Source organism: Balaenoptera borealis, assembly GCF_965194805.1.
Source record: "Balaenoptera borealis genome assembly, chromosome: 15".
Classification (NCBI taxonomy): domain Eukaryota; kingdom Metazoa; phylum Chordata; class Mammalia; order Artiodactyla; family Balaenopteridae; genus Balaenoptera; species Balaenoptera borealis.
This window is the reverse complement of record NC_138871.1, coordinates 32,836,532-32,858,655: the sequence shown is the minus strand read 5'-3', so window position 1 is coordinate 32,858,655 and position 22,124 is coordinate 32,836,532. Positions and strand designations below refer to the sequence as shown.

General features: G+C 44.6%; 1 protein-coding gene across 1 annotated transcript in view; it reads left to right on the top strand.

The window, feature by feature from the left end:
• Nucleotides 1–22,124, top strand: part of ANTXR1 (ANTXR cell adhesion molecule 1) — a 241,630-nt gene that overhangs the window by 158,668 nt on the left and 60,838 nt on the right. The window contains exons 14-16 of the mRNA XM_082356369.1: nucleotides 4,503–4,544; nucleotides 13,319–13,414; nucleotides 13,941–14,108. Of these exons, the coding sequence (XP_082212495.1) occupies nucleotides 4,503–4,544; nucleotides 13,319–13,414; nucleotides 13,941–14,108 (306 nt within the window). The remainder of the gene's footprint in view (nucleotides 1–4,502; nucleotides 4,545–13,318; nucleotides 13,415–13,940; nucleotides 14,109–22,124) is intronic.

Genomic DNA, 22,124 nt, shown 5'->3' with positions numbered 1-22,124 from the left:
CTTCTTGAGGGAAAAAAAACAAGCAAAATAAACTCACCAGGTGCTTTATTTCACCTTAACATTTTATAAAATAAATTTTAAGAGAGAGCTTTACAGAGACCTAAACAGTTGAACTTGACTCATAAAACACAGTAAAGTTCCCAGGTGTCAAAAAGGACCTGGGCATATGTGATCTTTCTACTGTAATCATCCCATGCTAACTATATCTCCACATTTTCTATCATTTCATTTCCAACAGCCAAACTAAGAGGTGTACCTAAAAACTTGAATTTGTTTCGACTCAATGAGAAGTTGCCAGTAAGATTTCAATTTAATAAGATTCCACCTGGTCTTTTCAAGCTTTCTTTCCTTTACCCGTACAACAGATTTTGTCAAATCTGGCCACCTCTACATCTACCTAAACAAACATGGACTAAATTAGAGTTAAAGTCACTGATAAGGGAGAAGAGGCACATCTCCCAATTCACAACAGAGTTTCAAGAACTTCTCAGGTAGCAAAGAAACACTAATAGAATTCAGAAGTTCTCTATCCTATCTCATTTTTCTTATGCGCTTTTACTTCACCAGTCCAACCATTAATGCAAAAGGGACTCTAGGGCAGCTATCCCAAGAAGGCATCTGGTCACTTTCTACTCATCCCAAATAGCCAACCTGAAAATGATAGTAAGTAGAGATGTGATGTTGGCCTCTGGAGGAGAAATATGAAAAAATGTCCCCAGAGTTATCCCTGGTACTGCCATTCAATTCTGCCATGTTATGCTTACAAATATGTTTGTTGAGGGATTTTCCTCTTAAACATTTCATTAAGGGTCTCTTCAACCTTATCCATCTTCTGTTCGTCCCTCCTAATGAGGAAGGAGCTGACAAGTCCACCCACAACCAAGAGGAAGCTCCCAGAACCTTCTAAGAAGGGAAGTAGCTCAAATCAAGCCTAAGCTTTGTAGTGTTCAGTTGCTTCTAGCTTGCATTCTTGTTGGCAATAAAGACCGTCTAATCATACTAGTTGGAAGCCAAGAATTATGCAATTAACCTTTAATTACATTTAAAAATGCTACAGAAAACACTGGGTTATGTGAGACCCCATAAAGGGGACCCTTGCTTGTTCTGTGAGGTCCTGGGCGACTTCCCAGGGGAGGTGATCTAGCCGATGAATGTGTTAACTGGGGTACATGCAGGTGTGCAGACAAAGCAGAGGGGATAGCAAGCAATTAGGCAGAAGACGCTACAAGTGTGAAACAGTAGCGTGTGTGGAAGGGACAGGAAGGTGACAGGAGGCTGAAGTGCAGAAAGTGAAGAGGAGAGAGGTGGAGAGGGGTGAAGTGGAGAGGTGGGGGGCCACATCTGCACGTCATGCAGGCCTTTTGGGGGCTGAGGCAATTTGCATTTTCTCCTGTGAGGCTACAGTGGTACTGTAGGCTCAAGACCAATGCAAGCTGTTGCCCAATTGCTCCTCCAGGCTACCTGGGCTCGGGCCCTGGCGGGGTGGGGGGGAAGGGGGGGGAAATGGGGAGGGCTGACTGTCCCTGTGCTCACAGCACTCCATTGGGTGGCCCAGGCACTGGTCTTGGCATGAGAGTTTGGCTCACTCACAGACAGCCCATCCAGCCTGCCCGGATCGCACTTTGAGACGCTCGCGTGCCATTCCCTGGACAAGCTGCACCTGCCCCCAGGAGAAGACTGGGAAGGAGGGGGCAGGGGCTTGAGGCAATAGGAAGACTTCTTCCTCATTCCCGCTGAATAGAGCCAGACACCCATCCGATAAGGCCAGACTGGAAGTGCCTAAATTTCGTCTACCTGAACATAGTGGCATTTTTCCAGTAGCTCAGGTGCCCAGTTTACAAGTATGTCAGCCTGGCATCTAGATTATGAATTAGTCCACCTATGATTAATACTTAATAAATCATGTGTTTTGCTTTGTCTTTGGGGTTCCCCTTGGGACATTGTTGGATGTAGAATTCGACAAATACCCAATAAGACACGTTGACCATCAACCCACAGACGGGTTGGTCTGAGTGGTGGGCTGCTTAGCTGATGTCAGCACTTCCTGGCTGATGTCATGTGCTTACACGTATGTGGTGAAGCATACTCCTGCTGTCCCCCCTGAAGACCCTGGCCACTGTCAGGCCCTCTGGCCACCGTCTGAGCGCCAGCCTCCTGTCTCATCCTTTTTATGAAGCTCTGGCTTCTAGGCTGCGCCATCTGGAAACCATCATACATAGTATATACTAAATTTTCATTTGGTGTATGCGGAGGGAGGGGAGGTTAAGTGAAACCTTTGTGAAAGATTTAATAAAAGCAAGAGACAGTGACTACAGGAAAGGGAAAGGGGAATAATAATAGTATGCACCATCTATTGAGCGCCCCCTCTGTTCCAGATGTTTTGCAAACATTATTGCTTATCGTGACTCAGTGCCTGCAAGGTTAGTCTTGTTGCTCCCATTTAACAGATGAAGGCATTGGAGCTCAAGGAGGTTCGGGGACTTGTCGGATCCTCACAGTCAAAAAAAGGCAGGTCTAGGGTTCACGTTTGACAACTACACAGTGCTTCCATGCAGCAAGGGGGGAAGCTGGTTGCACTGTGAAGACAAAACCCCAGCTGCTCTGCACCAAACCTCTGTACACCCAGGGTACTTAACAAATACACTGCCCACGGCACTCTTGTCAACATCTGTCTGTGTTCCCAAGTATCCTGCTCTCCTCTCGCTCCCCCTCCTTAATCCCACCCTGAGAGAAGAGATGCATTCCAGATTGCTGTCCCCAGCTCCTCACCCCTCCTTCCAGTCTCCAGGCATTTCCTGTTTGAAAATCATCACTGCCTCTGGGATGATGGGAAATCAGCATTGGGCAGTAATGACCTTCCTCAGAGATTTTTTTTTAAGGAATTTGGAGCCAGTGTTGAGTGGGTGAGCAAAATCATGGCTTCATGCTTTCCAAAGACCTTCAGCAGGTTTCCCACGATGGCCAGGAAGTGGAGGCAGATGAAATGAGAGTTTGAAATGATAGCCTTGGGGCTTCCCTGGCAGTCCAGGGGTTAAGACTCTGCACTTCCAGTGCAGGGGGTGCGAGTTCGATCCCTGGCCGGGGAACTGAGACCCCACCTGCCACGCGGTGCAGCCAAAAAATAAAATAAATAAATACATTGAAATGATAGCCTCTGCCTCTTAATTGAGTACCATCCTTTTAGGTGACTGGGGGCTCAGTCCCCTGGCTGATGTTAGTAGAGCCTCAAGTCAGTAGCCTGTCTCAACATACAGAGATGACATTACAGATAGTGATAGCATGGGTGACAGCAGGGGGGATCAGAGCCCAAATGCGGTCCCAGAATAATCATCAAATCGAAGGTGATATGTACTTAGTAGGGGGGAGAAGTGAGGAAGAGCTGCCTAGTAGGCAGCCTGCCCTGCAGCCGGGAGAGCTCTCCAACTCCGTTAAGGAACTGGTCCCATGGACAGTGCCCGAGCGCCCATCCATAAAGTGGTCCAGGCCAGCCCTGACGCTAAGACATCAAAAGATATTCAATGACTTTTGTACTTACCAGAATTCTCTAAGGAAAAAGACTGCAGGTAGGGGACCCAACATTCTGATAATGAGCTTGGGGTGTGAGAGGAGGGAGCCTTCAAGGGACATGGTGGAGTCAGAGTGGATAATGACCAAATTGCCTTGTAAAAGACTCTAAATCAAATTAACTGCAAGGGTACAAGAGCTTTCCTTTCATGAATGGGGTGTGCAAGTTGGAGACAAAAGTGAGGACAGGCTACTTACCGCCACCCTTCTTTTCTCCTTCCCATCCTTCTCCATATGTCACCCATCCTCTCATTGGTTAGAAGGGGCTCACAATTGCTTGCCTTCCCAGAGTGACCACATGTCTCTCTTTAACCCTGATGATGGGGTATTTGCAGAGTCCAGTCTTAGAATATTGTTATGTAAATCTTTGTGCCTCTTAAATTTCAGGGCCCTGAAAGGAATCCCCGGCTACCCCTTCTTTGTTGCCCTTTGTTGGGAATCCGTCAGCCTGACCGTCACATCCTCCCATGGGTACCACCTGGGACCAGTGACAGTTAATGGAATTGCCAACAGTTTGAGTGTGGTCTATACCTGACTTATCTCTGTAGCACTATCTTAACTTCTGTTCTGGACCATTCTTTGTTAAATGTGCAGCTGTTTGGGCGGGTGGGTGAATGATTTGATGCAGGAATGACTTAGATGAAAAAATGAGTGAATAAATTTGCAGGATAGCTCCCTCGGGTAAAAGATGAAACTTTTACCCGTGGAACGTTTTTTTCTCTATACAAAACTACAGGAGACACAACTGAGTGTGGAACTCTCTGCCTGGGTCATGCTCTAACTAACTGAGCTATTCTGCCCAGAAAGACACCTGCCTTGCTTGGGCCCGTTCCTATGGTAATTATGGCCCCACCACCAGGCACCTCTTGAGAGCAGGGCTCTTGGAAAGCAGGTGGCTGGAGATTTCTACTGACTTGTTCTTTTTTTTTTCTTTTCAGATTATCAAGGAGGTCCCTCCACCCCCTGCTGAGGAAAGTGAGGTGAGTGACCAGGTAGACAGGATGGTGGAGTGGGGCAGAGAGCTGACTGGGCAGCCCGAGACTCAGGCCTCTGCAAAGCAGAGCTAAGTCAAGCCCAGATTCCCACTGAGTACAAAGCAGCAAAGAGGGAGGGAGGTCTTTGGCTCTTTCCTAACCAAGGATGAACAGGAACTGAACTGAACTGGCAGCCAGAGGCAGAATGGTTTTTGGAAGGTTTTCTCCTTGCAAGAAAAATTTGAAATGCAAACATAAATAGTTTTATCCGTACAATTATTTGGAGCCCCAAGGTACTGATTTTTCCTGTAAAACAGACACTTGATGGATCTCTTCTCCCTGCAGAGACTTATGCTTTATATGTGTAGATCGGAGTGAATTTGCCACATCGTCCAAACAATCAGTGGTTCTAGAAACAGATGGTGCTGAAGTTTGCCAGGAAGTAAAGAAAATACAGTGGAGGGGGATATGCTAGTATTCCAGCCTTGCATAGGATATTAGACCCTCATCATTTAAAGGAAGAAAAATGTCTTCAATTCCACCGTAAATTGTCCAATAAGCAGGTCTGGTGCATGTGTGGCCTGGAGGCGTTAAAGGCTGATGGTGAGACGGAGCATCCCTGGGCAGCAGTGTCTGCCCAGTGCTTTTCCTGATCCTCCGATTACTCCTGGGTTAGCTGGCCTCCCTCAATGCAACACTAACCAATTTAGAAGCCAGAGTACAGGTCTGCAAACTTAGTGGGATCAGAAGATATATTGGTGAGGTTTCGAGTTCATCGTCCTTAATCCGTAAGGTCTGTTGTTGCAAAGCGAGCACCACCCCCTCACCATTCGTCTTCCCAATGCCTTTGTCAAGTTTCCTACATAAAGAAAAAAAAAAAAAGATTACATTTAAAATTCCATGTGGCTCTTATATCCTGAACTATAAGCTTGTAAGCTAAGGGATTTAATAGCTGCAATCAATTAAAGCGCATCTTGTTGGAATGCGAACTTTCTGCCCAGAAATCAGAGGAGGAAATTACATTTCTGTGCATAGAGGAGGGAGGAAAAAAAACTCTCCTGACATCCACAAAAGCCTTTTCTTAATCCTTCAAGAGAAAGCACCGTGGCTAGTTCCCTGGGTTCCAGTTTGGCTGTGGTTCTCTTGTGTGCAGCTGTGTCTTATACTCCCAGAGAAAAATAGGGCAAGAAGCTCTCGCTGAGGTTGCTCTGTTTGCCCTGAGGTGAAGAATGTTCCCTTCACTCATTATGTTCAATTAGCGGAGTTACTGCCCTTTTCTGCTGCTGGCTCTGCATTTGCCTTTGGAAGGTGATACGGCAGCCACTGTGGCCAAAATACACCGGGAGACTTAGGTCCAAGACTGTGGGGTATGGTTGACCCCAGGCCCCAGCATCTAGCCTAGGACTCCACACACAAAACAAGCTCAATAAGTATTTGTAGAATGAAGTCTGATAGCCAACGATACAATTTTGGAGGGAAAAAAAAAAAAAGCTCAAGCCAGTAAACCACCAAGAAAGAATAGCTAGAAGCAAGAGAAAAGAAGTAGTTGAATGTTTCCAGTTTCATCCACTATTCTTATGGAAGTCATACTTTCACCTCAAGAAGGCAGACCTAATTTCTGAAACAGAATGACAACCTGGGGACCCTTGAGACCTGAAAGGTTCTGTTAGACCTATAGGAGTTTCCGGGCTGGCCGGGGCGGGCTGCAGGCTGTGCCGATTACCTGGGCATGCATGCTGGCCCTGATTGTTCCTTGGCCCTGTGAATTAAGCAGGCTTAATCTCCTTCCTAATGTGTTTTGGCAGAAAAAAATAAAAAATAAAGAAATCCCACAGAAACGATGACATAACTCAGCCCATAAAAGTATTTTATACAAGGCCCTAAAAATCATAGTCTGGATCTAGACAACCTTCTCCACTCCGGTTCCCTGTGTTCAGATCCCACCAGCCTTTCGAGCACAGCTCCTATGCTGTAATTCCTTCCACCAGAGCTAATTTCTACCTTCTCCGCATTCCCAGGGTATTTATTTATTAAACGTTTCCTTTTGCATCAAAGTTTAAGACCATTAGCTATACTTGAAGGTCAGGATCTATATCTAATTAATCTTTGACTAATTCCCCAAAGAGCTTAATACAGTATCTAACATTCAATAATTAGCCAAATGAGGTTAAATAGTCTCTGCCATGTATATGAACAAGCATCAATTATCCAAACTTTCATCAGCTCTGTAAGCATCATATCCTAAGGGAGGTAAGTCTACTAAAAAATGAATAAACTTAGACAATGGACACAACTTTATAATGAGCTCTCAGTGATCCTCTTTATTAGGGAATATCAAAATGCATAATATAAAAAGGCATGACTTTTTGAGATTTCGTGCAACCGACAGTAATGTTTCTGTATATAAAGACAGGACAAAGAAAAATTACTTGAAATTTCCAGCTCTCCACAAAAACAAGGAAGCTCAATCTTCACAACCAAGAAGGGCATTTTCTGGGTTAAGGGTCTTCTCTAATTGGCAATAGAGTGAGGATTCCTCACTAAGTCTCTAGTTATTCCAAACAATTGGCAGTTTATGGGAGAATCAATAACGCAGTACTTCATCTGCTGATTTAGTTCTAAATGTCCTCACCTTCCATGGATTTTCTGACTGTTTGAGAGGGAGAGGGATGGGTACTGAAGGAAATGACACTGGGTGGGTATCCAATTAACAATAAGTAACTAGCTTTGAATGATGAATTTATTTCCAGGTTTATTATCATGCTCACTGACCTAACAATTTCTCTGTGACAAGAATGTTTTAGATGGGAAAACTGAGCTATAGAAAAATTAAACAACTTGTCTAGGAGCAGACAAATTGAACTCTTTAATAGCATCAGGCCTGTTACCTCTCACAGCTGTGTCTGCACAGACAGCCAGACTAACTGCCCACTCTGGAGAGGTGAAGGACCAAGCTTCTGCCAGACATCCTTTTTCCAGTGGACATCTGACACACACTGATACATACATGCACACTTGCACACACACACACACACATGTCTGCTCCAATCAGAGGTCCTGGAACAAACCCAGCATTCAGTCTTCTATATTCAGTAGTTTTAAATGGAACATTGCTTTAAAAAATAAACACACAATTCTTTATTGAAGAACACAAGACAGTCACTGTGTTAATCACTGTGTGTGTGTGAACAGCTATGATGGTACCAAAACGTATAGTTAAGTCAGTTGGAATTTTTTGGTATTTACAAACAGAAGTGTTGATGAATTTTTCTGACTCGCCAATTCACTCCTAGGAATTCATCTCCAAGGCTGACATTGAAGGTGACCTCTCTGGCTTATCCCCAAAGATTTCAGATGAGACAGTACAGCCAGATCTACTTGAGGTCTGCCCTCCCCTCCAGAGCCTCTTGGGCTTGGGAGTTTCTGTAGCCTTAATCCTTTGTTTCAGGTCGTCACCCTCACAAAACTTACCCCTCTGTAAATGTAAACGATCTTGTTGACAGCTGCATTCTCTCTGTTTTTCTCAAAATAGAACACTGTGCAGTGGGGCACAACTACAGTTGCTTGAGCGAGTGAAGGAAGGAATGGACAAATACAGGGCCCCCCCTTCTCCTTGCTGGTTTGCTTAATAACTAACTAATTGTTAAATATCTGTTGAGTGAGTGAAGGTCAATACAAGGAACCATGGCAAATACAAGAAGGGAGCATTGAATTCTCTGGGGAATCAGGGAGTGCTTCACAGAATAGGTTAAATTCGAGCAATATCTTAAAAGACAGATAGAAGAAGTGGGAGAAGTTTGTCCTGAGCATATGGAGCTGTGAATGTTGAAGCATGGGGCTATACAAAAGCCTGGCATGATTAGAAAGATGGAAAGTTTCAGTGTGTGATGGCAGCACAGGACTAATCCAGTTATGGGCTAACCAAATGTGTGCATCAGACTTCATAGTTTACAGCTTTTTTCTTCCTAGAGCAGGTCTGCCTGAGGACAAGCGGGTCAGAATGGGCCTCACTGTCTGAATCATGAGCTGCCACTTGTGTTACCCAAACATCAGACAACTGGATATCTGGGGCCACCACATCCTTTAAAATTTAAACACAACTTCCTCTGATGGGAAACCAGCATCCCTCCCTAATCTCTGAGGTTTCTCCAGGCAACACTGACTCCATTTCTGGCTTCTTCTGTGTTATCTCCTCTCAGAAGGAGACAGATACCATCTAACAAACCAGATCTCTCCATCCCCCAAAGGCACCACTGGCACAAAGCCATCTGCATAGGGAGTTTTACTGAAGGTTTAAAAGTATGAGTGGGTTACAACACAGTGCAGCCAATTAATAACTTCCGACAGACTGTTAAAAAGCCCCTTCATTCCACTCCTGGAAGGTTCTCCTGGCCGTCTCGGGGGGTGGGGGTGGGGGCAGGGCAGGGGCTGGCAGTTTTCTGGAGCTCAGTTCCACTCTTCTGTTCATCTTCTGCTGACCGCCCACAAACCCGATTCCTACGGCTTTGCTAACACAAAGCAATTCAGCTCATCCAGTCTGTCCTCCCTTTATCATACTGGTGGTTTTTCCCCTCCCTGCGACATCCTTAAAGGGCAGTTTGAGGGGGACTTCCCCCAAAGCCCTTATACTTGATTAGATGTAGAAATTCACCTCAGGTGCTGCCAATTCTGTTAGTTGAATTGCTGGGGACTATGATTTTACTCCATCAATTTTTGGCCAAATGAAAAAAACACATCAAAGATTCCCTTCTCTTCTGAAGATTGCAAAACCCTCCCGCCTCTAGAATGTGTAAACAGAGCCATGGTAACTGCAGGGAAATTCTGACTCTCCCTTTGGTCAAACCCTGGGCCTCTGTGTTGTCTTTTGCTGTTGTTGTTTGAGTTTGGCAGGCAAGCTCGGGTCAGGGGATAAAAGGCAGGCTTGGTGTATCAGGAACGCGTGGAGCAGGCTACAGTCTCGGCATTTCCCGTCTGGGATGTGGGCCCTGCACATGCGCAGAAGGCCGGCCCAGCCTGGGTACCCAGGCACCGCGGAGAAATAGAGCCCCCGGGGCGGGAAGAGATGAGCGGGAGGGCGGTCCGTGTGCAAATATCGCGGGAATCCCGGACAAGGCATCAGCAAGCCAGATCGGAACTTCTCTTCATTTTTCTGGATCTGACTATCCTGTGCAATGAAAAGGCTCAATTAGATGGTCTGTAACGTTTGTGCTCCTGTCATTTAAGAAATTAGGAGACTCATAAGACCTTTTCAGCCCCGTAATGAATAAGAGCAGCTTTATTCTTGGAGTTTCTTACATTCTTGGTGCTACGTTCAGTTTAGGGTGACTTAATTTCAGTTAAGTCCTTTGAACAAGGCACTAGACCAGGCATGCCCAGGCTTTTTGAAGCCATGTTTCATGTATGACACACAGACACACTCTGGTGGTAAAGTTTAACCATATAAAGTTCCTGGCTGACATCACCATCAGAAGCTTTCTGAAATTACATCATAAGGTAAAGTACTGTGAACTATAGTATTTTCTTGCTTGGATTTTTTTTTTTTTTTTTTTGCTTTTGCTTGTTTTTATTTATCATTTTGCCATGTTTTGTAGTCAGAAGTCTTCAAAATTAGCAGCTACAAGGGTTGAGAAGTAGAAAACTAGCATTTATTTGAAAGCATCAAATGGTTGGAAAAGCAAAACAAAAAAGGACAAAACCTTGAATTTTGTCAACACTGAGAAACAGTCAAATGAGAGTGTGGCTACCTGGGCTCAAATCCAGCTCCACCACATTCAAGCTGGGTGACTCAGTCACTTAATCTCTCTATTCCTTCTCTGTAAAATGGGTATAATAGCACCAACTACCTCAGTGGCTATTTGTGAGCTAACTGGTTTATTTTATTTTATTTTTCATCTCCGGAAACCAAATTTTATTAGAAATATGAAAACGGGATAAAACCTTTGAGACAATTTCTTGTCTGTTGGGCCTTTTCTTCCCAGGTCCCTTAATTATCAGATCTCTATTGTAAGGGATCCAAATACATCTTAAGAGCTTTGTCTTACCCATTAAATTTATCTGACAACATGTAGGTTTGAAAGATTAAAGATGAGCTAACTGGTTTAATATCGATACATGTCAAGAGCCCAGAAGAGTGACCGGCACATACACGGTAAAGGGTACATAAATCCAGCTGTGGTTATCGTGAATTCAATACTTGCAAATATTGAGCACCTACTGTACACCAGGCTCTGTGCAAGATTTAAAATATAAGGGTCAACAGAATCCACTGTGCCTTCAGGGCACACAGTCCCACGTCCAAGAAGGACGTATACGTTGAAGAGAGAGAGAGACACAGAGAGAGACTGACCCATTCTGCTCACCTGCCAGAATGTTACAAGTCCTCTGGTCAGCGGTGATCACTGTCATTTAGATGTATTCATGTTTTTTTTGAATTTTTAAAAAGAAGCCTGCCTATTGCAAGCACAGCAGGTCACCCTGGGAGTCTTAATGTGTTACGTGTAACTGTTTTGCTTTGTCACCTCTGGCTCTGATCTCTCTTCTGCCGACCCGTGCTTTATACCCTGCCCCATGCATGGGATGCCCCTTTCCATACAGTGACGGCCCCACATGGGACTCTGCTGCCTCCGCAAATGCCTCCAACACAAGTCTGTAGGAGGCCCGCTTGTTCTGAGCTCATCCTGCTGCTTTGCTGACCCCATTTTTAGCTTCCTTTCCCTACCCAGGAGGGAAATTACGCCACCACCTTGTAGCCCATCCAGGACCGTAGATGGTGAGTTTTTCTCCCCACAACAGGAATAATCACAGTGCCAAGATGAGGAACAGTTTTGCTGATTATCCTTCCCTTTTCCATCCATAAACTTACAAGCTCCTTCATCTTGAAAAATATTATCAGTGCAAACTTCCTGTCTCTGAGCTAAGTTGCAGACACTGAGTTCACTGCTTTATTTGAGTCATCTCATTTAGTTTATTTGTAAATTCAGCAGCTAATTCTTGGGCATCTACCACGTACTAGATGCTGTTCTAAAAGCTGAGAAGAGAATAGTAAATACGACAAATAACCAGAAGTTTCCTTGGAACTTACATCCCAGTGTGCAGAGACAGACAATAAATAAATAGCAAGCCATGATAAGAGCTAAAAATAAAAATAAAACAGATTGATGGGACGAAGAGACTGGGGCTACTTGAGAAGGATGTCCAGGGAAGGCCTCTCTGTGGAGTGATAAGAAGGAACCAACCATGAAAAGACCAGGGGAAAAGCCATTCCTGGACAAGGGAATGCACACAGTCCCCGAGACGGGAATGCACGCAGAATATTTGAGGGCCAGAGAGAAGGGGAGCGTGGTAAGGAAGAAGGCTGGAGAGGCGAGCAAAGGCCAGAGCTCGCAGGGCAGAGTCAGGATTTGGAATTTATTCTGCTGCTTTGTGGAGCATGGATCATAGGTAAGAGGGCAGCAGGAAGGTCAGTTAGGAGACCACCTCAGTATCCAGGAGAAAGCTTATGGGGCCTTGAGACCAGGGTGGTGGAGGTGGTGATGGAGGTACAGTTGGAGAAGTCACAAATTTGGAATCTTTTAGAAGTAGGGTCAACAGAGCTCGCTGGCAAATTGAGATGGGGTGGGGGAGGGACAGTGAGGGAGAGAGAATTCAAGAGTGAATCCTAGGCAGGGGGGAAGACTATGGGGGGAGCAGGTCTGAGGTGGGGAAATCAGGACTTCTTTTTTTTTTTTTTTTTTAATATTATCCTTGTATTTTTCACTTTCTTTAATATATCAAGTACATGAACGCTTTTCCACAATATTTTGTCTGGTTCCATTTCAAGAAGGTAATAGATTCATTAAATAGCACAGCTAAAATTAGTGAAAGAAAGGAAAATGTAATTTGAAGAAACGTTATACATATATATACCAATGTAAAATCAGGATCCAATATGTTTATAAATTCAGATCAAATTTCAAAAACTATTAAAAATCTCAGAAAAGAGGCTCTTTGTAAAACAGATGAATTATGTCTATAAGAACAACTATTTTTTGTGCTTTTATCTTGTAGTATGAAGCCAAATAAATTGGGTTTTTTTTCTTTTTTTTTTTAACATCTTTATTGGAGTATAATTGCTTTACAATGGTGTGTTAGTTTCTGCTGTATAACAAAGTGAATCAACTCTACGTATACATATACCCCCATATCTCCTCCCTCTTGCGTCTCCCTCCCACCCTCCCTATCCCACCCCTCTAGGTGGTCACAAAGCACTGAGCTGATCTCCCTGTGCTCTGCGGCTGCTTCCCACTAGCCATCTGTTTCACATTTAGTAGTGTGTATATGTCAATGCCACTCTCTCACTTTGTCCCAGCTTCCCCTCCCCCCTCCCCGTGTCCTCAAGTCCATTGTCTATGGCTGTGATGCAGTATTGTTGAGATGTTGATTAGTCCCCCGGGAGGAGATGTCCGTGTCAACGGAGTTCAGAGGAGTCAGGGATGAAGATGTAAATCGACAAGTCATTAACATGTAGATGGGATTAGATGAGATACCCTATAAAGGAGTAGAGATGCAGAAGAGCACAGGTCCCAAGAATACACCACAATCTAACCACGTAGTGCTGCTCTGTATTCCCTCTTTACAGGTAAGAAGGATAAGCTTAGGTAGGTTAAGTGATTTCCCAAGGCCCCAGGAAGCGGTAGCACTGGGATTTAACCCAGGCGGTCTACCCCTATCCGCTTTGCGGTAGTGGACACATACATACAGCAGTGGTGCTTTTTCCTTCATGTGTCACAATCTCTCTGCAGGAAGAAGATGATGATGGTCTGCCTAAGAAAAAGTGGCCTACGGTAGATGCCTCTTATTATGGTGGGCGAGGCGTCGGAGGCATTAAAAGGATGGAGGTAAGAGGACAGCTTCATGTACTCATATCTATGTGCTGACTACTCAGGGACGGAAAACCAAAGCAAACTGGTGAAAACTCACACTTGAGGTCTAATGAGGATGTGATCTGTGAGGCATCAGATGGAGAGATGGCGGGTACAGCCTTTCACCTGTGCACTCCTGTATCTTGCCCACTGTGAGTCAGAGCAGTTCACTCATTGGCTCAACCCCACCCGCAGTGGTTTCTTCTCTCACTGGAATAAAATCCAAAGTTCTTGCCTGGGCCCACAATGCCTTTGCATGTACTGTCCCCACAGCCTGGACAGTTCCTCCCTCAAATATCCCTGCCCCTCGCTGCCTTTCTCTGCTCCTTTAGCCCTCCCCCTTTCCCTTTTTCCACACCACCGCTCTTCCCTGACCCTCAAAACCCAAAGGAAATGAGGACTGGGTAGCACATCATACAGTTATTTGTGATTCTCGTTCTCCAGAGCCATCATATTTTATTTTGTCATTTTGGGTTTTTTTTTTTTTTGTTATTTATTTTAGGTTCGTTGGGGAGAAAAGGGCTCCACAGAAGAAGGTGCTAAGTTGGAGAAGGCAAAGAATGCAAGAGTCAAGATGCCAGAGCAGGAGTATGAATTCCCGGAACCCCGAAATCTCAACAACAACATGCGCAGGCCCTCGTCCCCCCGGAAGTGGTATTCTCCGATCAAGGTGTGCCTCTTTCTACTCAAAAACCCACCCTCACTCCTCCTAAAACACTTACATAGTAAGAATCAGAATCTTTTGGGATGATAAAATATCAAACCAAAATCCAGCTTATCACAAAGAAACAAATTTCTAAAATCATGGACTTGAAAGTATAAGTGTGTACTTTCTCAATTTCCACAATATCAAGGTGAGAGCTGGGCCTTTTTAATGGAAGTATAGTTGATTTACAATGTTATATTAGTTTCAGTTTCATGTATATATATTCTTTTTCAGATTCTTTTCCATTATAGGTTGTTACAAAATATTGAGTATAGTTCCCTGTGCTATACAATAGGTCCTTGTTGGTTATCTATTTTATATATAGTAGTTTGTATCTGTTAATCTAAAACTCTTAATTTATCCCTCCCTGCCTCCTTTCCCTTTTGGTAACCATAAGTTTGTTTTCTATGTCTGTGAGTCTGTTTCTGTTTTATAAATAAGCTCATTTGTATAATTTTTTTAGATTCAACATGTAAGTGATAGCATATGGTATTTGTCTTTCTCTGTCTGACTTACTTCACTTAGTATGACAATCTCTAGGTCCATCCATGTTGCTGCAAATGGTATTATTTCATTCTTTTTTACAGCTGAGTAATATTCCATTGTGTGTATATATATATATATATATATATATATATATATATATATATATATATATATACCACATCTTCTTTATCCATTTATCTGTTGATAGGCATTTAGGTTGCGTCCATGTCTTGGCTATTGTAAATAGCGCTGCTGTGAACATTGGGGTGCATGTTATGTTTTTGTCTTTTCTGGATATAGGCCCAGGAATGGGAGCTGGGCTTTTTAAAATCACCACGGCAAAGTGGTGGAATGAGAGTGGACTAGGAGAAAGTGACTTGGGCAGTAACCCCAGAGGATCATTATAAATTACAGTAACATCTGGTAACTTCATTGGTAGGAAATTCCATAGTCTAACAACAATGGCAGGATTCTCCTTAATGCCTAATCTCTGTTCCTCTTGCCATAACATAAGCCCATCTCCCTTTATTCAAGCCACGCGCTGGTGTATCAGGACACGCTAGTGGACTGTGTTGGCCATAGATCTGATACTCACTCTTCCTGGCTGTGAGCAAAATGCCTTCTTTCTCCAACATCTCTCTTCCCCCCACAGCTCCAGAGCTTAACTAAAACCCTCTTTGACTTATTGGGAAGTTTAAGTCATAGGAGGCAGTTAATGCTTCCTAAAGTCCTCTTTTCTCTTCCTCTTGGGTGCAGGTATCTTTGAATTCATGTGATTCATCCAACACCCTTGCTCTATGGTCTTGCCCATAAGCATCTACACTAAGCCAGTAGTCAGAGAGCACTAGGAAATCGTAGCTAAAAAGACTGACATAATCTGTCCCCATTGCCTCGTTTCCTACCATGGAAAACTGAGATGGTAGAGTCCTTGCTCTGCCCAGGTCTGGAACCCAAGGCTCCATCTCAGGTCTACAGCCTCTAGTTCTGTGCTGCAGACAGAACTATGCCAAGTCCAAGGACTCAGCAAAAGATTCAGTATAAGAACCAGCTCTCATCACCACCCCATACACACACAAACACACACACACACACACACACACAGGTTTACCCTTCTGCCAGTGACAACAAAAATAACACTCATCATTCCCTGAGATATTTGCTAATTTTAGAGCAGACTTTCTGCCATGAAATCAAAAGAAATAACCATTTTAAACAGTGGAGGGAAACTTTCTTAGTAGTTGTCTCTGCTCCGCAGAGCTACCTCACGCTCAGACTAATCGCAGTGCATTTCCATTTTGGTTTGACGTGTTTAACGTGGTGAGATTCTTTAGATAAGCCACCCCTCCCCCCAGGGCAGTGGGTTGAACTCTGGAAAAATGTAGGCGAAATGTGGCTTGCTTGACTAACAGCTGTTTGCTTCTAATTATTTTCTAATGTGGAACATGCAGTGGCGTGCATACATGTGCAGACAGGAAGGAGCCAAGTAGAATCTCAGAGACGAAGACGAAAGGGGATTTTCTATTATGTTGTTTTCAGGAATCTGTACCTCGTGACTGATACAACATATTTGGTAAGAGCCAGGTTTTCATCTCTGTAATCTTGGACGTTGAGATAACGTTCATTCTATTTGAAGAATTCAATTTCTGCTTGAGAGCATGTTATTCATCTGTTAACTAGTGGTTTAGGACTGAGCTTTATGAAATAAATGAGGATATGGACAGCTAGATTTAGAAATCTCAAAACACTCCCAACACGCACTTGGAATTAGAGCCAGTTCAATTGAGTATTTGTTGTGCACCTACTCTGTGCCAGGTACTGCTGGCTATTGAGTATATAGAGGGTCTCAAACTTGGCTGAGAATCAGAATCACCTGGGAGAGCTTTAAAAATACAAATTCCCAGGCCTGATGTCTCAAACCTAATGATTCAGTCTCACGATAAGCTTTCAAAGGCTCTCTGGCTTTCACAACCTGCCCACTTTTTCTCATCAGGTGAAACTCCTTTTTTCCCCAGCGCCTCCCTTTTCAAATTTCTCATCCAAACTCCCTAAGTGAGACCCCTCTGTTGCCCTTGCCCCAGTTGTCGCTCCCTCCACAGCCCCTGCTCTTCAGCCTTGGTCGTTGTGTGTGTCTGTGTGTGTGTGTCTGTGTTATGTGTGTGTGTCTGTGTGTGTGTGTGCATGTGTGTGTGTGCGTGTGTGTATGTGTGTGTGTGCGTGTGTGTATGTGTGTGTGTGTCTGTGTGTCTGTGTGTGTGTCTATGTGTGTGTGTGTTTGTGTGTGTGTGTGTATGGGTGTGTGTGTATGGGTGTGTGTATGTGTGTATGGGTGTGTGTCTGTGTGTGTGTATGGGTGTGTGTGTGTGTGTTTGTGTTTGTGTTTGTGTGTGTGTGCTGGTTCTCAAAGTGTGGTGCCTGTACCAGCAGCATCAGCATCCCCCAGGAACTCGTTAGAAATGAACTTTCTTAGGCCCCAACACAGATCTACCGGATAGGCAACTTTGGGGGTTGGGCCCAGTGACCTGGGTTGTAGCAAGCCCAGTTAATCAGTTGTCACCCAAGGTTCCAGCCAGCCTTCCAGAGGAGGCTCCCTGAGGGCGGGAACTGTGGTGCATGGCAAAGCGGCCACAATCATGCCTCAGAGATTTGTCGGGAGTCTCAGCCAGGAGACCATGTTAGGTTTCACATGGGTCTATTGTTCCCACAAACACAGCTGCTGGATTAATGTTAAGTGGTTGGAAAACTGAGTGTCAAGAAATCACCAGAAAAACCAGATGGAAAAAACCTGTGATGATGGTGGGCTTGCTAAGCGTCAGTAGGACTCCCTTGTTAGGACAAGGAAAAGTGTGAATGCTCCTCCTGCTGCTGGGGCAGCTCACACCAAGGCTTACTCAGCACACTCGTTGTACCATAGCTCTTTTGTGTAACTGCTCCTGTTTATGAGTCTTCCCTCCACCAGATTGACCCCCCAGAGGCACCAATTATGCTTAACTCATCTTTGAATCACCCATAAACAGCAGTGTACCTGGCACGGAGTAGGGATTCCACCATCTCTTGTTAAAGAGACACGTGGAATGTAATTATGAAACAACTCCCAGAGCATCAAGCCAGATAGACTTTCTCCTGTGACCCACGCAAATCACTTAGGTACTCTTGATCCAAAGAAGGTGACATTCTTCTTGCCATCTCTTTGAGGAAAGGAGAACAAAAGAGGTCATCTTATGTGTATCTGGGCAGGTGGGCGAGGGAAGGGCGAGAACAAGGAAGTTTGAGAGTAAAAGCACAGAAAGGAATTCAAAAGTCATAATGTACACTGTTTGTCCAGAAAAAGAATGGACTTGCTACCAGAACTTCAGCCTTCACACTGTTTAACCCAATGCATGGTCCACGATGAGCCGCATTCTAGCCACAATGTCTATACACATTCACTAGGCCTTGGGCAAAACATTCAGCCTCATGCTGTGCCATTTCTTCTTCCCTTCCTGAACCCTCTCACCGGATTTGTCACGGTCCTGGCAGGAAACAGAAGGCACCCTCAAGAAGGTTGAAATGACACAGATTGGGGAAGGGTTAAGAGAGCGGGGGCTACTCTTCGTTGCATAGCAATGGTGAGGCACCCAGGGACTAGCAACAGTGAGAGCTGTTACATCCCTAGGCCTGAAGAGCAAGGAGGCGAGAGGGTGTCAGTGGAATCAGTGAGAGCTGCAGCTCCCGAGAAGAGGCCACCCAGTGGGAGCTGTGGCCACAGAGAGGGTCAGCTATCTAAATCTGCCCTGTTCCGTGTTTTCATATGGCCCACAAGTTAAGAATGGCTTTTTGTACTTTTAAATGATTATATCAGCACCTACCTAATAGCCTGGAGTTTGCCTCTTGACTTACAAAGCCTAAGATATTTACCTTTTGGCCCTGTACAGAAAATGTTTGCAGACCCCGGCCCTATAAGAATGCAGCCACCCACTCCTCCATGCATGTTATGCGTGTTGAGTCATTTAATCCTCACAACAACCCTGTGAGGTATTATCTCCATTTTACAGATGAAGAAACTGAAGCATAGAGAGGGGTCAGTCACTTGCCCAAGGACACACAAATGGCAGCTCGAATTCAAGTCAGGCAATCTGACCTCAGTCTAGGGATTTCCCTGGCAGTCCAGTGGTTAGGACTCCATGCTTCCACTGCAGGGGGTGCGGGTTCGACCCCTGGTCAGAGAACTAAGATCCTGCAAGTGGCAGGGCATGGCCAATAAATAAATAAATAAATAATAAATAAATAAGAATGCAGCCACCAATGAAGGCAGGGCTCAGGGAGGGAGTAGAAGGAACAAGCACCGACCTGCCCCTCATCTTGCCCTCTTACCTCCTTCTTTTTTAAATTGAAATTTAGCTGATTTACAATGTTGTGTCAGTTTCTGCTGTACAGCAAAGTGATTCTATTATGCATATATATATTCTTTTTCAGATTCTTTTCCCTTATAGGTTATTACAGAATATTGAGTATAGTTCCCTGTGCTGTACAGTAGATCCTTGTTGGTTATCTATTTTATATATAGTACTGTGTATCTGTTAATCCCAAACTACTAATTTATCCCTGCCTCCCTCCACCTTTCCCTTTTGGTAACCATAAGTTCGTTGTCTATGTCTGTGGGTCTATTTCTGTTTTGTAAATAAGTTCATCTATATCATTTTTTTTTAGATTCCACATATAAGCGATATCATATGATATTTGTCTTTCTCTGGCTGACTTCACTTAGTATGATCATCTCTAGGTCCATCCACGTTGCTGCAAATGGCATTATTTCATTCTTTTTCATGGCTGAGGAAGATTCCATGGTATATATGTACCACATCTTTATCCATTCATCTGTCAACTCTCGTCTCCCTCTGGTGCCACCTGTTGGCCAAACCAAAGGGAAGCTAGATGATGCCATCTGTAAAGGTCAGGCTTCCAAGGCATGGAGCAAGGAAGGCAGAGAAACACAGAGAGTGGATAGGGGCAGGCAGCTCATGAAGGATAACCTGCCCCACTATAAACAGGGAGAACACCTCCACCCAGCGCAAAACTTTCAGGAGGTACTGGGAAGAGTCCTGGTTCCCCAGTGAAGGTGGTCAGAATCATATACACCTTTAAACGGGTTGCATTTGACTCGCTCTTTCGTGCATTTCAGGAAACAGATTTGAGGAGCAGAGGAGCAGGGAAGCACATTGCCTAAGCACATCCCGCAGGAACTCACTGGGAGAAAGAGTCCGCAATGGGCTGCTCCCCACCGTCGCCCAGGCTAATTTAAGGCACTGACCACACTGACCACACTTCACCCTTTCCTCATTCCAGGCTCATGATCAAGAAATTTTCCGATATTTGGCCTGAATTTTTCTTTGCTCAGTTTTCACCCCCTGGCTTTACAGCAATCCCGTGCTTCTTGTTAAATTGGGACTGACCGTTTCAGGCGAGTTAAGTAATGCCCAGATGTATGACCACCAGAAAGATTAAAACCAGGACTGTTTTCAGGTTTGCTGGAAGGCTTGCAGCCTTCAGAGAAATGATTTTTCTCCTTTTCCAGTAGCTCCTCCATGTGACTGGCAGTGACAGAAATGACAGCTGAAGGACAAAAGCCAGAACCTGGCTGGCCCGGCAGACCGGCCTGTGCTGCTTGCAGTACCGGGGAGTGGGTGGCCTTCTGTTCATTTTCTTTCAGATGGACCTGTCATCCCCGGCCTTAAGCACCTCAGCCTTGTAATCAAGCAGCATTCAGTGGTGAAACGGTACTGAATGAAGCTGTATGTAGCCTAGTAAGACACACCGAAGCCTTAAATGCTGTCAGATGTGCTGTTGATGTTCAACAGACTTTTTTTGTCCCTCCCCGGCTACTTTTTAGAACGGTTCCGAACATGTTTTAAACAAAGACCAAAAGAAAAAAGAGAAAAAAAATTAATCATGTGTGATTGTGTGTGTGTATGTAAGGAAAGTTTCCAACTTATGCATTAATTTATTTCATTTAAAGGGAAGCATGGGTCACAATATTTACCATATGTTTTAAGGTGTAAAAAAATTAGTGTTAGTCTCTAACAGCCCTCTAAGTTGAACTACCCTCAACATTCTCAACCTCTGACTAACTTCCAAATAGCTGAGGCAGACAAACCAGAAGAGAAGACACAGCTGCTGCCTGGCCCTCCATCCCCCCACAAAAAAAAAGAAAGAAAGAAGAAACCCAGCCACAAACCCCATGCACCAAGATGCTTTGAGTGTCGGGCCTCACAAACCTCCCTGGCACAGTCTTCTTGTTTAGGAAGAAACAAAAGCGAGCATTGACATAGAACTCCCAGTTTGCCAGCCTTTGTGGAATGAAAGGTATTGATTGTCTGAGGCTGAGGTAGAGTTTGGGAGCCTGGAATTGGTACATTTCTCATGTTATAGTCAAAGTGTGTCAATTTCATATGAAAGAAAGGTATATGTAAATGTCAGCTAATGCACCCTGGTGGAGGGTTCCCAGGATGGTGGGAAATCTTTGAGCTTCACAGAAGCATTTCTCTTCGGGAGTGAGGACCAGTGTCTTGACATGCACCTTGAAGAGAGACGCATGCATTCGGGACACTCAGATCTGAGAGAGATAGTGTAGTCAACTCAAAGGCTCCCCCCCAGGAGGAGTGGGTAAAGCCCAGGGACTGCTTGGAAGAATCCCCTGAGGCTCTTGTGGCCCTAAAGGGATGTTATTAATAAGCCCAGTAGCCACTGTCTTGAAATGACAGGCTTTTGCCTCCTCTCAGAAAATTAAACATAGGGCCCTTTGTTTTGCACTTCTGTTTGACCTTTGAGAGTTATGTTTATCCTCTTCTTGGTTATAAACACTCTTATTCTAAAGCTTACTTCAGCTCTTCTTGAATAAAAAGCTACCTGGCATAGGAGTAGAAAGAGGTATAGGATGGGTAGATTACCCAGATCATTTTCTGTGCCACACAGAATGGGGACTTCGGGTTCATTCGTGGGACCTTCCGAACTCAGAACACTGAGGGTACAACCAGAACTATCTGGTCTCACCTTGGCCAGGACAACTCATGATAGCAGCTCACCTGCCTGAAGGGCTAACCTGGGTGAAGCATGTACCACAAGTCAGGCACAGTCCCAAGGGCCTTTCCTGCACTCACTCCTTCATTTCTCACCACCACCCTCAAAATTAGAAACTGCTACTACTCCTCCTGTTTTACAGATGGCAAAATCAAGGCACAGAGAGGTTAGGTAACTTGCCTAAATTCACACTGCTAATAAGATGTCTCTTGGTTTATTTTCTTAACAGCAAAGCATCCATTCCAGCTAGCCATGAAATCTGTTATTAATCAAGTAGTAGAAAGGACTGGGAGCCTGGAGGTAAAAGACCAATCAGGAAACTATTCTCAGGATGAGTGACAGATGATGAGGGCCTAGGCCAAGGCAGTAGCCGTGGAGACAGTGGGACAGGGCTGGACAGGAAGAGGTGATGGGGGGCTGTGACAGAGAGAACATTCGAGA